Here is a 15,554-nt window from a genome sequence, read left to right as displayed (position 1 = left end):
ATTTAAAAGTTTTTCCTTGGCTTGAATGTAACTCGACACCCTTGCCTCATTTAGTATACACGGTTCTATGAATATGCAAATGAGCCCCGCCTCCACTCACTCACTCAGCTCAGAGATCCACTGGTTGACGATCACACGTTGATCTGATTGGTTACAAGGTAGTTTGTGACGTCAGAAACACCAGTGATTTCAAACCGTGTTTTTGAGACTGTCTTTGGTTCACTGCAGTTTTAAAGGGGTTATCAGATGCCCATTTTCCACAAGTTGGTGTGATTCTTTAGGGTGTTCATGTAAAGTTTGTAATATACTTTGGTTAAAACAACACCCTTTTTACCTCCTCAAAAACAGCTCTGTTCACAGTGACCTGTTTTGGTGCATGTCTCTTTAAATGATAATGAGCAATCTAATTGAATTTAACACATCAGTTTTCACATTTCAAGATTGTTTACAGTCTTCATTGCTTGGTGATCTTGTGTATTTGGTTGCGTTTGATTGAGCAGCAGTTGTTGGGAAGTCACATGAGTCACTCCAAGTCTGCGGGTTTAAATTAAGAGCAGCTTAGACAATCTCAGACGGGTTAATATTGCATGAGGATGAGCTGGAGATCACCAGACACATCCATTATCATCCACTGACAGACACCATGAGACCAAAGTACCTGAAAGTCACACACTTCAGAAATCTTCAAATATTCAATGTTTCTTGGATTCAGTAAAGAACCCAACGTTTTTTCCAGAACCATTTTTGGCTGTATAGTGTTGAACACGTATATATTAATGCATCCTTGCTAAATAAAAGTATTAATTTCCTTTACAAAAAGATATAAATGAATACTTTTATTCAGCAAGGATGCATTAAATTGATCAATAATGACAGTAAAGACATTTATAACGTTATAAAAGAATGCTGTTCTTTTGAATGTTCTATTCATTAAAGAATCCTGAAACAAATTATCATTGTTTCACAAAAATGTGAAGCAGCACGACTGATAATAATAATAAACATTTGAGTATCAAATTGTTGAGCATCAAATCCTCATATTAGAGTGATTTCTGAAGGATCATGTGACACTGAAGACTGGAGTAATGATGCTGAAAATTCAGCTTTGATCACAGGAATAAATTACAGTTTAATATTCACATAGAAAACGATGTATTTTTGATCAAATAATTGCATATACAGTTAAAATATTAATTAAAATTCTTGCTGGAACAACAATGCTTCATCAAAGTTCCTCAAAGATGGAGAGAAACATCAAAATACAATCAATAAATTGACATTTGTCAAAGTCTAATCAATAAATTGACATTTGACAATTGACAAAGTTGGCTGTTGCTATTGCACTAAGTTTACAGAAATATGTCTAATCAGTTGAGAAAAATGTATTCTGCATATCTCAGAGATTAACAATTCTATTTACTATTAATTATATAGTTATGTACATACTGTCACAAAAATTCCAGAACTTCTCAGCACAACATCCAGTTATTTAATCCCAATTCACACTGATGAATTGAAGTGAGCTCCCTGGGAACACAATCGGCACCAGCAATACAAGTTTAACTTTGACTGCATTGAAACAGACCATCCAACCTGAGATGCTGGCTAAAACGACTCGCACAACGGAGCAGTCACTCTTGTTTTCCCTCAGACAGAGCGAATGTGCTGAATGAGTGTCATGACTTCAGCCTGACTGTGATTTCACTGAAGTCTTCCTCACGGAGCAGCGAGGAAGAGCAGTAAAACACCCTCATAATGAGGTCAGACTTCCATGAGATCTCTATCATAAGATGATGACCAGTGGATGGACACACAAAGCCACTGGAAAAAGCTTTGTGAGAGGAGACACATGGAAACAGGACCCTGCCATCCTCTGTGTGTGTCTGTCAGCCGCTGACAGAACCCGTGAACACTGCGCCGGCAGCTATAGTTTCAGATGACCGCTTTAAGCTCACAATGTCAAGAGACAGAAACCACTCACAGTCAGAGCATGTCGAGAGGATTTACTGGACAGAGAGATAAACACACTCACACTCATTCATTTCTGCAGCAAACACAAATGCAGCAAATGAATGAAACCTGTCAAATTACTTCTTATAATAATTTCTTACAAATTTCTTGTTATTTATGTAGCCAAATTTATGTGATCATATATATATATATATATATATATATATATCTATAGATTATTTTGCATGCATGCATATATATACGCACACATATTTACAAACTTTTATTCGCAACTAATCGATTTGACAGCATTACTATTTGTGCTGTCAAATCAATTAACTGTGAATAAAAGTTTGTAAATATGTGTGTATATGTATAATATATATATATATATGCAGTTAAAATGTGCAAAAAATATTGCTTATAGTGTAAAAATGACAAAGCTAGCAATATCATACATTTCTATGCATATTTCGTACTCAGAAATGGTGTTTCTTCATGTTCATTTTAAAACAGAATAGACTTATATTTGTGAATAAATGTGTGTTTTTTTCATTCGTGGCCTATTTATATTCACAATATGCAGAACAGAATATTTAGAATATTTAGCCTTTTTTCATATCTATAGACACTACATAACGCACGCGTATTTTAACTGTGAAATATCATAACTCATACACACATCAAGCTTAAAAGAAAGCATTTCAATTCGTCAACAATGGACAACATAACTTTAAAGGCTAAAATAAAGGAAATGAACTTTTATATCAACAATACCTCCTCAAGCAGGGCTCCTGATGTCTCTCGCGCAGCTCTTCGTCATCATCTGAAGTGACGCTTTAATCGCGGTGATGACGAGGAGATAAATGTGCTTCAGTTGTGTTTGTCTGTGATGCTGTGAGTGAAACACATGTGGAGATATGCATGATGAGAGAGCGCGCACACCTGACGGCCGCGCGCCTCATCGTCTTCTGTCAAGCAGGGGTTCACAGATTACACTTTTGAAATATGTCATAAATATCTAGAAACATAAACGTTTTCTTTACTGCCCTCACTGACGCATCCAAAGAGGAATATAGAACATTATTCTCTTATACACTTGCTTCACTGACTCGATTTTTAAACAAACAAACAAAATTCTTTTAAACTGAATAGAACGTGGCGGGAGACGCCATTCGCAACGTTCGATTCAGTTTAAAAATAGTTTTAAAAATCGAGTCAGTTAAAAACGCTTCTCAAGACAAAAAAAAAAATGTGTTTCATTTTATATGTTTCAGTGTTACTCGCTCTTTTGTCTTTCCTATTAGTTTCTAGTCCCTCAAAGTTACACTTAAACCTGGTTCTGAATTAAAAGCAGATCGTTTTTTGTCTGTTGTTTCGAAACTGATTGAATATCAATGTGCACACAAACTCTCTCATGTTTGTCTCTCAGATCTTTTTAGCTTCGCTTTATTTGCGTACCTCCGAGCCGCCGTAGTCACGCCGCAGGTTTTCCCATCATGGCTGCGTCCATCACTCACCCTGCGCTGTCCTCCTTATGCAAAATAAACTGTAATATTAATGGAATATATAGTTTAATTTCATTAAGCAGGGGGATTTCAATCTCCTCTGTTCTCTCAGCAAGCGTCGTGGCCACAGAAAGAGGTAAAGATAGCATGATCTGTTATTTAATCTATTTACAGTATTAAGGAGAGTTACAATAATATTGATGTTAGTGTATATATATATATATATTCAGCACCTAGTATATATTAAAGTACCGTGGTATTATCTTTTAAAACTGTCTTTGTACCATCACAATTGCTTAATTATTGGTCTGACATGTTGTATCTAAGTAAATGTTTTTTCATAACCTAATATGACCACATCTAGTATTGCTTGCTGTGTTTTTGAATGAGGTTAATGTTTGAATGCACACTGAATTTCAGCCCTCATTGAATGTGTGATTGCAGAAGCTGCAGGTAGAGGTGGTCGGGGTCAGTGGAGGTCAAAGAGACAGGTGGACTATTACACTTTGCCTCAACACAACCGTAATACAGTTTGTTTGCGTTCTGGTCTATGATTCAGCAAAGCAGAATAATAATGTTATTGATGATGAAACACAGGCTGGAGAGCCCAGGATGGAGCGGATGGCCGAGGATCAGGACTGGACGGCGGTTTACCCCACTGCCGCCTCATTCAGACCGTCCGCCGTTCCCCTGCCGGTGCGGATGGGATATCCCGTGAAGAGAGGCGTCCCGCCTGCCAAGAAGGGCAACCTGGAACTAATAAAGGTGATCAAGTTTTGAAAATAAACATACACAAGGCAAGCAGACGTGCAATATACCATATTCTTCTGTTTTATTTATGCATTTTGATATATATGCACAGCGCCACGGCATAATTATAAGATCGGTTTATAAGAAGACCTAAAACGTCTTGATTCAGCCAAGCTTTTTGAGCAGAAATTTTCAGAATGCAGAACATTTATTGTCACGTGAAAGCATTTCTGAGTTGCATCATGAAACTGTCTTAAACAGAAAATTATTAGAAATTTTCGAAACCTTATTGTGAACTGATGCTAACTGGACCTTTTATTGCCTACACTGGTCAAAAGTGACATCCGGAGCACGTTAATTTTTTTTTTTTATGACCCTATGAATTCAATTAAACCATCAAAATATGGGGAAAATATATTTTAAATATGAGGGAAGAACAAAACATTAAACTTGGTTAAGGTATTTATCTGACAAAATTGGTTGTATTTTACTTTGCAAAAAAAATGCTTAGAAAAAAGCAAAAAGTTCACAGGAAAAAACATACATTGACTACAACATAATCAATTTTTTTTCATTGGTTCTCTCTTGTTTTTACATGTGTTCATTCATAATTTCTGTGTATGACAGCCTGGCCAAAAATTCTGTTTGGCAGATTTCATCGCGCTATCACGAATAAAACATTTAAATAAAGGGTGAAGATGTCGATTTTCCTTTGACCACTTGTAATACAGCACTTTTTTAATCACATGCTCTAATGTCTTTCAGATTCCAAACTTTTTACACTTAACCCCGGTCGCCATTAAGAAGCACTGTGAGGCCCTGAAGCGTGAGTTTTTGTGTTATGAATTTGAATGTTGCGGTGATAAATATTGAACAGCAGTTGATGAGCACATGTAATACTGTGGCTGAATGAAAGAAAGATTTGTAAATGTTTTCCCTGTTTAATTTGTCCAGCGTTCTGTACGGAGTGGCCGTCTGCCCTGGATTCTGCTGAGAAATGCATGGAGCACTTCCCAATCCAGGTGCAGAGTAAGGAATTTGTATCCGCTGGACAGTCGCTGCGAAACCCAGACGCACGGATAGTGACACTGAAGGTGAACTTTTATTCAATTCTAGATCTTTTATGATTTTTTTCCAAATCATGAAGAATATGGCTTGTTTGATTGAAACTTTTTCAGTTAATTAAAGGGTAACTCTCGCCAAAATGCAGCCTAGGGTATTTTTGTTAATCTACCCGAGGCAAACTTTCGTTTAAAAGCATAATTAGAATGGAAACGCCACTTTTAAGTTTGACCATATTTTCGTTTTCGGTCAAATTGCCTTTTGAATGGGAGTGAATGGGACTATGATAGAAGTGAATCAAAAATCGCTATTTTTAAAACACTAAGAAGGCTCGACACAACATGAAACTGTGCTGGAAGTCTCACCAGGGGCTCTACACATGAACTCCAGCATTGAGAACATTGTTTGTGTTCACAGAGTTTACTAAAAAGAAAGATTTTGAACATCTCACTGTAGCTGTGTCCGCCGGCATTTTGACTTTGACGGCATTTTGACGGCATCACAACATGAAACTGTGACTTCCAGCACAGTTTCATGTTGTGTCGAGCCTTCTTAGTGTTTTAAAAATAGCGATTTTTTATTCACTTCTATCATAGTCCCATTCACTCCCATTCAAAAGGCAATTTGACCGAAAATGAAAGTACGGTTAAACTTAAAAGTGGCGTTTCCATTCTAATTATGCTTTTACACGAATGTTTGACTCGGGTAGATTAACAAAAAGACCCTAGGTTGCATTTTGGCGAGAGTTACCCTTTAATTTTTCCCATAGGCATTTCAAAAAGTCTTTGTTAAAGTGTTATAAGCCATGAACCAAGACAATCAGCTGCACGGAGAAGCGTAACGTCGCAAACTTTGATTTAAAGCAAAAACTTTTTTGAAAATCAGACAAAAGGTACAAGACTGTGTACTTAACGGATTTAGTGAGGGAAAGAACTACAATCCCATGAAGCATTGCGAACAGCATAATCAAATTAAACTACTCATTTATTCACATAAATGTTGATACAGTACATTTTAAGTTTAATGCAAAATATGCATATATATGGGCGAAGCTAACGAGATCTTTTGCCGCATTTAGCTTGTCTGATTGGTGGAATTTTCTGTACTGCATCATGGGTAATGTAGTTTTTCACCACGAAATCCACTGTTAAACAAGCTTATTTTAAAACTAAGTTGAAATAATGCGGGCTGACAGCTTCAGCAGAAGAAAATGCCATCGATTTAAGGTTGTTATCGTAGTTATCGTAATAAATAATTTCCCTATGGAGAAAATGAATGGCGTTTGAACTGTTGAACTCTATTGCGTTATTACGAACTCTTGGATTTGCCAGGTTTATGGCTTCAAACGTGAGTATTTTTGTTTGAAGCAAGAAAGTTGAGATGTATATTGTTTTCTCTCTGTGAACTAATCTGTTAGGATGGATCTCAGATATTCTACACCTTTTCTTTAATTTCGAAGGTGTTTTCTGTTTTTCCCAAGGTGCCTATGTAGAATAAACTGCATGTCAGAACAAAGCAAACCGTGGTTGGTCATTACATGTCGGTCACATGGTCTCTGGTGGTCGTTTACTGATAATCAAAAGTCTGTCTACATAAGACTACCTTTAATTAAGCATTATGATGATGAACTGTTTTTCTATCCATACAGTATGTCTCCTCTTAGCAGGATTACTTATGATTATGCACTCAGTATTTACACGTTCTGGAGAATTAAATGATCATAAATACTCCCGGATAATTAATAACTCGTTTTTGCTTGAGTAAACAACACTGGGACTTTTATCAGTAAACAAATGTTCCCGGTTCATGAAACACCATGTTACTTAAAGACATGTTTGGTGGCCTCAGCAGAACCTCATTGATTTTTATATATTTTTCCTATTTATAATCTGAAATGTTATTTATATCAAATCTCTCTCCATCTGCCTGGAAAACCATTAGATTATGACTGCAGTGCTGGAATCGCCATCTGACGCTAATCCTGTTGGATTAGAGCTAGAAGTGAAGGGGATCAAAGGGCAGATATACGGGATGAGTGTCCAGATGGGAGAAGGTCTTTCCCCCCATCCTTCCTTGACTGAAACACCAGGAAAACCCCAGATAAATGCAGTGATATTGCATTGTGTGCTTTTGTTCATTAGTCGGAGAGAGCTTAGTGACATCACCGCTGTTGTGTGTGATCCCATTGGCCGATCCGGAGCGGGATTTAAAAGGCAGAGTTGTGCCTTTGAGTGTTTGTTGTTTGGAAGAATAAGATTTAGTAGATTTAGTTTAGTTCGGCTGACTGGAGGAAGGCCAAGTGCAATTGAAGTGAAAATGATTGCTGGAGAAATGATGAAGATTTGGATTAAGTGATTCGTGGACGTCGTCCTTCGACGAATTTAGATGAAACTTTCCGACACAACTGTGCTAGATTCATATCTCTCTCAAAACTGTCCATATATATATATATCCATTAATGCAGCGGGATCCTTTTCACATCAGGGTTTATTTTGAGATAACGACCATCTGACTGTACATTATCCCTCATGTATTCTCAATTATAATGCATCTTTAGCTAATCAAACACTGTTTTTATCCTTTGCAGGTGAAGCTCTCCAGCCTAAATCTGGATGATCACGCCAGAAAGAAGATGATCAAGCTCAGCGATGAGCGTTACTGTAAAGACACCGACACGCTCACCATCACCGCTGACAGGTTGGTGATATGGAGAGATATTCTGTGTTGTGTTTTCCTCGTTTCCCAATCACAGATTATCTTTAAAATGCATCTTTTTCATGCATGTTTTCAGTTGCCCGCTGAGAACGCAGAATTATGATTACGCCATGTACCTCCTCACCGTGCTTTACCACGAGTCCTGGGTGAGTCTGATGCATCTGTGCTTTACTAGCTGTCGTGTACCAGGCTGTATAAGGTCATATCCGGTCACATTTGGGCAGGATTTTTCAAAACAAGTTTAAATGCTACAGGGTGAACCTCAAGAAAACTGTTGAGAAATGTCTAGTTCATATTTCAAACATAAAACATTTTGCATAAAGAAAATTAAGCCTATTTAACACTATGTTGGTAGTTGATGTGAAATATCGCATTTATTTACGTGATTCATCTTAAGATGTGATACGAGATATATCTTTATTAATATCAGTATCGGTCAACAATAGATTTTTTTATTTTTTTTTAAGATTGTTATCATTGGTCATCATTGACATAATTTACTGTTGTTCAAAGTTATGTTTGGAATAGTAAATGATGGCAAAATTAATTTTTTGGGTGAACTGTGCCTTTAAGCATGAGCTGTAATAATAATAACGCTTGCCACTAATCACTTCTGATCATTATCAGTACATTGATTGGTTTGTTATCAGCTTCTCTCTGATGGAGGTTGATCTGTTTTCAGTCCGCATTCAACACATGAATATTTCACATGTCTATTGTGCCTCTTATGAAAGTTTCAGTGGGGGCCCGGGGTGGTTTTCAGTGGCCGAGGCCCCCCCGAGGGCCGACATGAAACGATAGGATGAGGGGGGCAGGAATAAAGACAGGAACAGAGGTTGGGAGTCCGCAACAGTGACGGTGCACTTTGAGTTTTTACATTCCCTGCCTTTAGATTGAAATTAGCATGAAAACCTGGAGGTTTAATGTTCTGATTTTTCAGGCTTGAAATGGTGGAAATGGAAATGTTTTCCTAATTCTACTCAACTCTGATGTTTTTGATTGGCTAGAAATTTCCAAAATGTAGGGTGGCATATATTTGAAATATTTTTGGCCATAAATAAATAAATAAATAATAATAATAAACATGTATATTTATTTATTTAAATATTTCAAATATATGCTACCTTACATTTTATATATTCTATATATATATATATATATATATATATATATATATATATATATATATATATATATATAATACAGAATGTATGTGTATATTATACAGTATGTATGTGTATATGTAATATTAGATATATACATATTGTATATTACATATACATACATAAATACTTTATTTTATATATATAATATATACACACACACACATATATATATATATATATATATATATATATATATATATATATATATATATATATATATATAATATATGTGTGTGTGTGTGTATATATATAAAGTAAAGTATATATTATAAAGTATGTATGTATGTGTATATTTAATATACATATATGCACACACACATTTGACATTTTTAAATACATTTTTGGTACATGCAACATTTTTGAACAATATAAATATATTTAGTTTAATAAATTAAATTGCCAAAGATGAGGAAATATGAGTAACAAACTGATTTTTGTATATTAGCATTATATTTTTGTCCTTTTTTTATTTAAAATATTTATATTAAAAAATATATCTGAACCTGTTTTCCATTGGTCTTTGGTGTGGAAACTACAAAAAAAAGTAATTTATTTTTACATTTTTTGTTTCTATTCTTACCTTGAGCTTAATCCAAAATACTTGGGCTGTGTTCGAAATCGCCGCCTAAACCCTCCTTCACTATTCCCTACATTACTCCACTTATACAATAATATTAATATTAATAATCAATTAAAAAGGAATTATACCCCTATGATATTACGCTGTAGCCACATTGGACCAGCGGTTTTGGAAAGTGAATGGATGGATGGATGATTCCATGGGAATTAATTCGGCATGACCCTCACAGTGCATTATGAGTATACTCTAGCCATTGAGCGTACATCGGTTGTACACTCGTTGTTGCGTTGCATTGTGGGATTGAATGAGTGCACTCAAAAACGTCCACTATGGTTTCGGACACCACTACAAATGGCTGCTCCCTCAAATAGTGCCCTACTTAAGAATATGAGGGTGATTTCAGACACAGTATTGAAGAAAAATACTCAGTGAGTGTCATGGTTATCCACCTGATTTTCCAGCTGATTTGATGATTGACAGCTGTCTCGCCCAATGAGCAACCTGAGAGTGGAAACGGTCGCTGAATAGAGGCGTCTGATTGGCTGACAGGGAGATTCCACTGGAAAACGCTGTTGGCGGCACCTCATAAGATTCTCATTACAGCTCGATGAAACACGTCATCAATAATTCACGTCATATCTGCATGTGTAAAGAACCGTCTCCGCTTACACAGAGCTCACGATCAAAGCAAGCTGCTGTTTAATTGACGGCAGATGTAATGCGACAGTTTCTTTTGTGAACTAAGTGAGACTTGAAAAAAGCGATTAGTAACCTCTGAGTATCGCATGATTCACCTCATTAGCACAACAGAGGATGAATTAGCAGGCGCTTTTTTGATAAAACACAGATTAAGGACAAGAACGGTGTAATTTATACACTTGAACTTCTCAGAGTCGGCAAACTGAAGGCTTCTTACGCAGATGATCTTCTCGCTGTCTGTCCGTCTGACATAAACCCGGGCCGACGACGCTCTTCCAGGAGTAAAGAACGTGACCTTTGAGATTCACACAAGGTCAACAACAAATGTGCAAGAAGTGTGCATTTTCCCATCATGCTCTTCTCACTAGAGACTCGCTGGCCTTGGTATTGTGTAACTATGTTCTTAGATTCACTAAGACTGGCGGAGAGCCACGGTTGAGCTTTGTTTGCCATCCTGGTTGGGAAGTGTAACGGTGTCCGCTGGCCTTTCGCTAGCACAATGGCTAGCACAGTAGCGGCTCAGATTAGGCAGGACGGGGTAGAGTGACGCTGGGTGGGAACGGGGGGGACGGTACGACACAAAGCGGACCGTTGTTTCAGACCATCAGGGTGATTGTATCTCCAAGACCTGATTTAGCTGCCAATACGGCTACAGGATAATCCATTCAAACTGTGTTCACACTGACTGGAAGAGGCTTTGGAACAAATGTGGCATGGATGTATCTTGAGAGGTTAAATATAAACCCCTTTTCCATTTAATTTGGCTTTTAAAGCCACAAAATGGGATTCGCAAGCCATTTTACTTTTGCAGTGTGAATGTAGGACGGCTTATACAGCGAAAAATTATGTATTTTAATAATACAAATCGGCTTAATGAAATGTATATTTCTCAGATTGAATATATGTTTCACTGAAACCTTCACATGATAAAATAAATTACAAATTGTGCAAATATTTAAGTTTGTTTCCAGTCTTAAAAATATTTTGGGTAAATATAGGAAATATTAGTATCTAAATATATTATGTAAATGTATTTTTAAAGCTATATATTTAGCCATTTTTCTATTTCTGGCTGAAATGTGCTAAATATATGTTGTAGACAATGCAGATTAAGAAAATATATGTTAAATAATTCATTTAAACCTTTAAAAGCTAAAATATATTACAGAATGTGGAAGAAAATATACTTCTATAATTAATATAAATTTTGGGTTATTCATTTTGAACTATATAAATATATTTATATGGAAGATATACAAAAAAATATCGAAAAAACTAAATGAGGAAATAAGAACTCAAAATATATAATATATACACATTTTTTTATATATATATATAATTTCTAAATCTATGAATCTATTTTATATATATATATATTTATATATGCATATGTAATAAAACATCTGTATGTTTTTATATATTCATATAAGATTAACTGTTATATATTACATATAATTTTAATAATAATAATATATATATACATGTATATAAATGTATATGTATTAAAAAACTGATCAGGAATTGATTGGATGATGAAAGTTTCTCAACTGAAAAACAGAAGTGGTTTCAGGGGTCAAGTCAAGTTAAGATGACCTCTATTTTGATTTTGACACTTGATTTTGGTGTTTCTTTAACAAAAGATCTCGGCAAGAGCCCTGATTTTTCTCCCAGCGTGCAGCAGAGCGGTTAAACGATCAGCTTAGCTTACACCCAGCGAACGTCTCCATGTCTTCAGTCAGGTCCTCAATTATACTCCCATTCTCCCGAGTGAAAGGCCAATCTCATCAATTAGTCGCCTTGCATTTGATTTGCCTCTTCACCTAAATTGAATCATTTGGGTCAACAGGTCTAATCAAATCCTCGAGATCTGGCCAAACCACCTTCATCTCTGTAGAAACCACCTAATCCATCAGTCACTCCCTAAGTAGTGCCCTGCGGCCGGTGATTGAGGGAAAGGAATGGGGAATGACGAGGGATTCGTATTGATAGTCATTAGTCTAGAGCACCTGCACCGGCGAGAGGGTTATCTGCCCCGTGGCATGCACAGGCCTTCATACACACAAAGACGCTTTTGTCATCGAGGATGGGAAGTATTGGGAAAATTTAGTCTCAGGCAAAGAGGGGAATCTGAGGATTCTTATCAAACACAAGCTGTCTTTAAAAGTTCGCTGCAATCAGGCAAACGGTTAAGCGAATGTTCAGCGGCGTCCCTTAATGTTTTCACTGGTAATCAGAGCTGTTCATTGAGTTTAAGTAGCCGTGCTCGTTACATTTCCTACGATCGTTTCCAAATCAGCTTGGCATTTTTATCGTGCCAGAATTCCTCGGCCGACGCAAAACGGCACCATTCTTGCTTAAAGGTGAAGTGTCTTTATTTGTACAGTGCTTCAATACTTTCACCTTTCCCCAGTTTAAGTGTTTTTGCCATTTCAACTTGCACTTTAATGATGCGTTTAATGATCCTTCATTTTCATATTAGCTTGTGTTCAACATAAATATACTTATTTAACATTTTCTTTACCTTATAGACTTCAGACACATAGCAAAAGCTTATGACAAAAAAAAAAGAATCTGGCCAAATTATATAAAAAAAATATGCTAAATATATGTTGTACACAGCGTGACTTAAGGATATATATTTTTTAAATTTAAAATAAAGTTTTAACCTTCAAATGCTAAAATATATTTCTAAATGTGCAAGAAAAAAACAATAAAACATTTTTTTTTAAATATATAAAAATGTATATATACAAAATGTATGTTTTGAAACATTTAGAAATATATAAATAAATTTCATTTAATTATATATATATATATATATATATATATATTTATATTTATATATATATATTTATATTTATATTTATATTTTGTTATATATATATATATATATATATATAAAAAAAAAATATATATATATATATATATATATTTAGAAATAAGATATTTAAAAAAATATTTTGTATATATTATACATTTTGATAAGTATATATATATGGAGGAATAACTAAAATTTATTTTAAAATATATTTATGTATTCATCTATATATCTATATAGTTTACATTTTTTGTATATTTTGAAATATAAAAAAAAAAGAAATCTGTAAAAAAAAAAAAAAAAAAAAAGTTTGCCATATTGGGGGGAGTGGGGACAAATTGACAAGCAACAATCGTAACATCTCATTATTTTCACTATTGCATTTGGTTCACACATCTAAAAGTGCTCACCAAACATTTTCCATCTTTTATCCTCCACCCAATCAGTCAAACATCACTTAAATCATTCATCTTTTAAAACTGTTTTTGTGTTTTACAGAAAACCGAGGCATGGGAGCAGGAAAAGACACGTGCAGATATGGAGGAGTACGAGTGGGAAGACAGTCCATCCCAAAAGAACGTTCTGGAAACTCTGGTGCGCATGCGACGGCTTGGAGCGAGGGATGAGGTGGAGGGGGGAACCAGGGAGGAGCTGCTGGGACAGACCACCGTGCAGGAGTACAGAGACGCGATGGTCGAGCTGAAGAACGAGGGAGAGACTGAGGAAAATCTACGGAAGTATAAAGAGGCTGTGAAGAAGCTCCTTAATATCTGAGGAACATCGTGATCTCCGTTATTGTGTACAATTTCATATTAACAATGTGTTGACAAAAATCAGTTACCTTTTTTCAACAGTGAGTGAGCCATGCATTATTGTTTTCAAATTATATGCAAAATTCTGTGATATTCATGAAAAATAAATGAATACATGTCAGCAATATGTAAGATGACCTTTTTAAACTATTTCTGCTTTTGTGTTTTTAATTTATTTTCTTTCTTCCATGAAACACACAAAGGCAGAGAATCCGAGCTTCCGTCTTCTAATCCTGCATTTACTTGCTATCGTAAATACGAGTGTCCTAGTTAAAAATTGGACATGAAAACCTTCTCAAGTCATATTTACCACTGGAAAACTCAAGGATCATTTTAATACCCAAGTTCCCGAGTTGGGCGGGCCATAAACTTTAACCATGGCTGATGAGAGAACGAGTGCTGCTGTTCTTTATTAGCTTTTTCCACAACAGCTTTGTCACGTTGTCTTGTTTAAGTATAAATAATTATTTGAAGCATATTGTATGTTGTATTTGATGTTGTGTTTGACAGAAATTCCACTATCATCAGCAAGCTGACTATCTAGATAGCGTGGTGAATGTTAAAATGGTTGTCAATGAATGGGTCGCTAAATATAATTTTGGCTTTAATAAGATTATCAGAATAAATAAGCAAGAATAAACCTGGTGTCCTGCATGAGAGTCCTAATCTCTCTGACATCAATGGACTTGGGAAGTAGGAATGCATGACAAAAGTAGTCCATGCAGCTACTTTTACTGTACCATTGAGACACCCATTATCAGTTAATCTCTTAAAGTCCCCCTGCAGTCAATAATTATATCCCTTAAAACTCACCTTTGATCACCAAAATGGCATATTTTAACGTTTTTTCCGTGAAAAAATTTCTTCATGCCTTAAAATATCTTGAATGTAACTCGACACCCTTGCCTTATTTAGTATACGTGGTTCTATGAATATGCAAATGAGCCCCGCCTCCACTCACTCACTCAGCTCAGAGATCCACTGGTTGACGATCACACGTTGATCTGATTGGTTACAAGGTAGTTTGTGACGTCAGAAACACCAGCGATTTCAAAGCGTGTTTTTGAGACTGTCTTTGGTTCACTGCAGTTTTAAAGAGAAAATACTCAGCAATGGTGTCGACTTATGAATTTACACATGGTTTGTCTTAAAACACAACATAGTCAGATAAACAACATTAAAAACTGGATTTTCCCCACAGGGGGACTTTAAATTCATCGGATACGGGACAAAACTTCAGAGGGTGGGAACCGTATTCCCTGGTTTGCATTTCACGAGCGATTGCAATGCAACATCATTAAAAATAAAAGAGCACATAAAATTTGAGATATTTTGAGTCATTCTGCCTTTTTTATTTTATGAAGAAAGAAAATAAAGCAAGGTTGGAATGAGATTAGAGTGAGAACATTAATTTTTTTCCCACTATTGATTTAAATAACAGACAGTATGTTTAGTTTGTATAAACTGGGTCAGTTCAGTTCTTATCTCGAAACA

The 15,554-nt window shown here is 35.6% G+C and overlaps 1 protein-coding gene across 1 annotated transcript; it reads left to right on the top strand.

The window, feature by feature from the left end:
- The first annotated feature begins 3,421 nt into the window (after nt 1-3,421).
- On the top strand, nt 3,422-14,187 carry mrps35 (mitochondrial ribosomal protein S35). The gene is made up of 8 exons (XM_084094316.1): nt 3,422-3,594; nt 3,903-3,949; nt 4,056-4,223; nt 4,974-5,034; nt 5,163-5,302; nt 7,858-7,967; nt 8,062-8,131; nt 13,747-14,187. Exons 1-8 carry the CDS (start codon nt 3,450-3,452, stop codon nt 14,020-14,022), a joined length of 1,017 nt encoding a protein of 338 aa, XP_083950442.1. The 5' UTR covers nt 3,422-3,449; the 3' UTR covers nt 14,023-14,187.
- The last annotated feature ends 1,367 nt before the right edge of the window (nt 14,188-15,554 follow it).

This window comes from Abramis brama (assembly GCF_963993115.1).
Source record: "Abramis brama genome assembly, chromosome: 20".
Taxonomy (NCBI): Eukaryota; Metazoa; Chordata; class Actinopteri; order Cypriniformes; family Leuciscidae; genus Abramis; species Abramis brama.
Note: the sequence above shows the minus strand (reverse complement) of the source record. Positions and strands in the feature narration are given on the sequence as shown.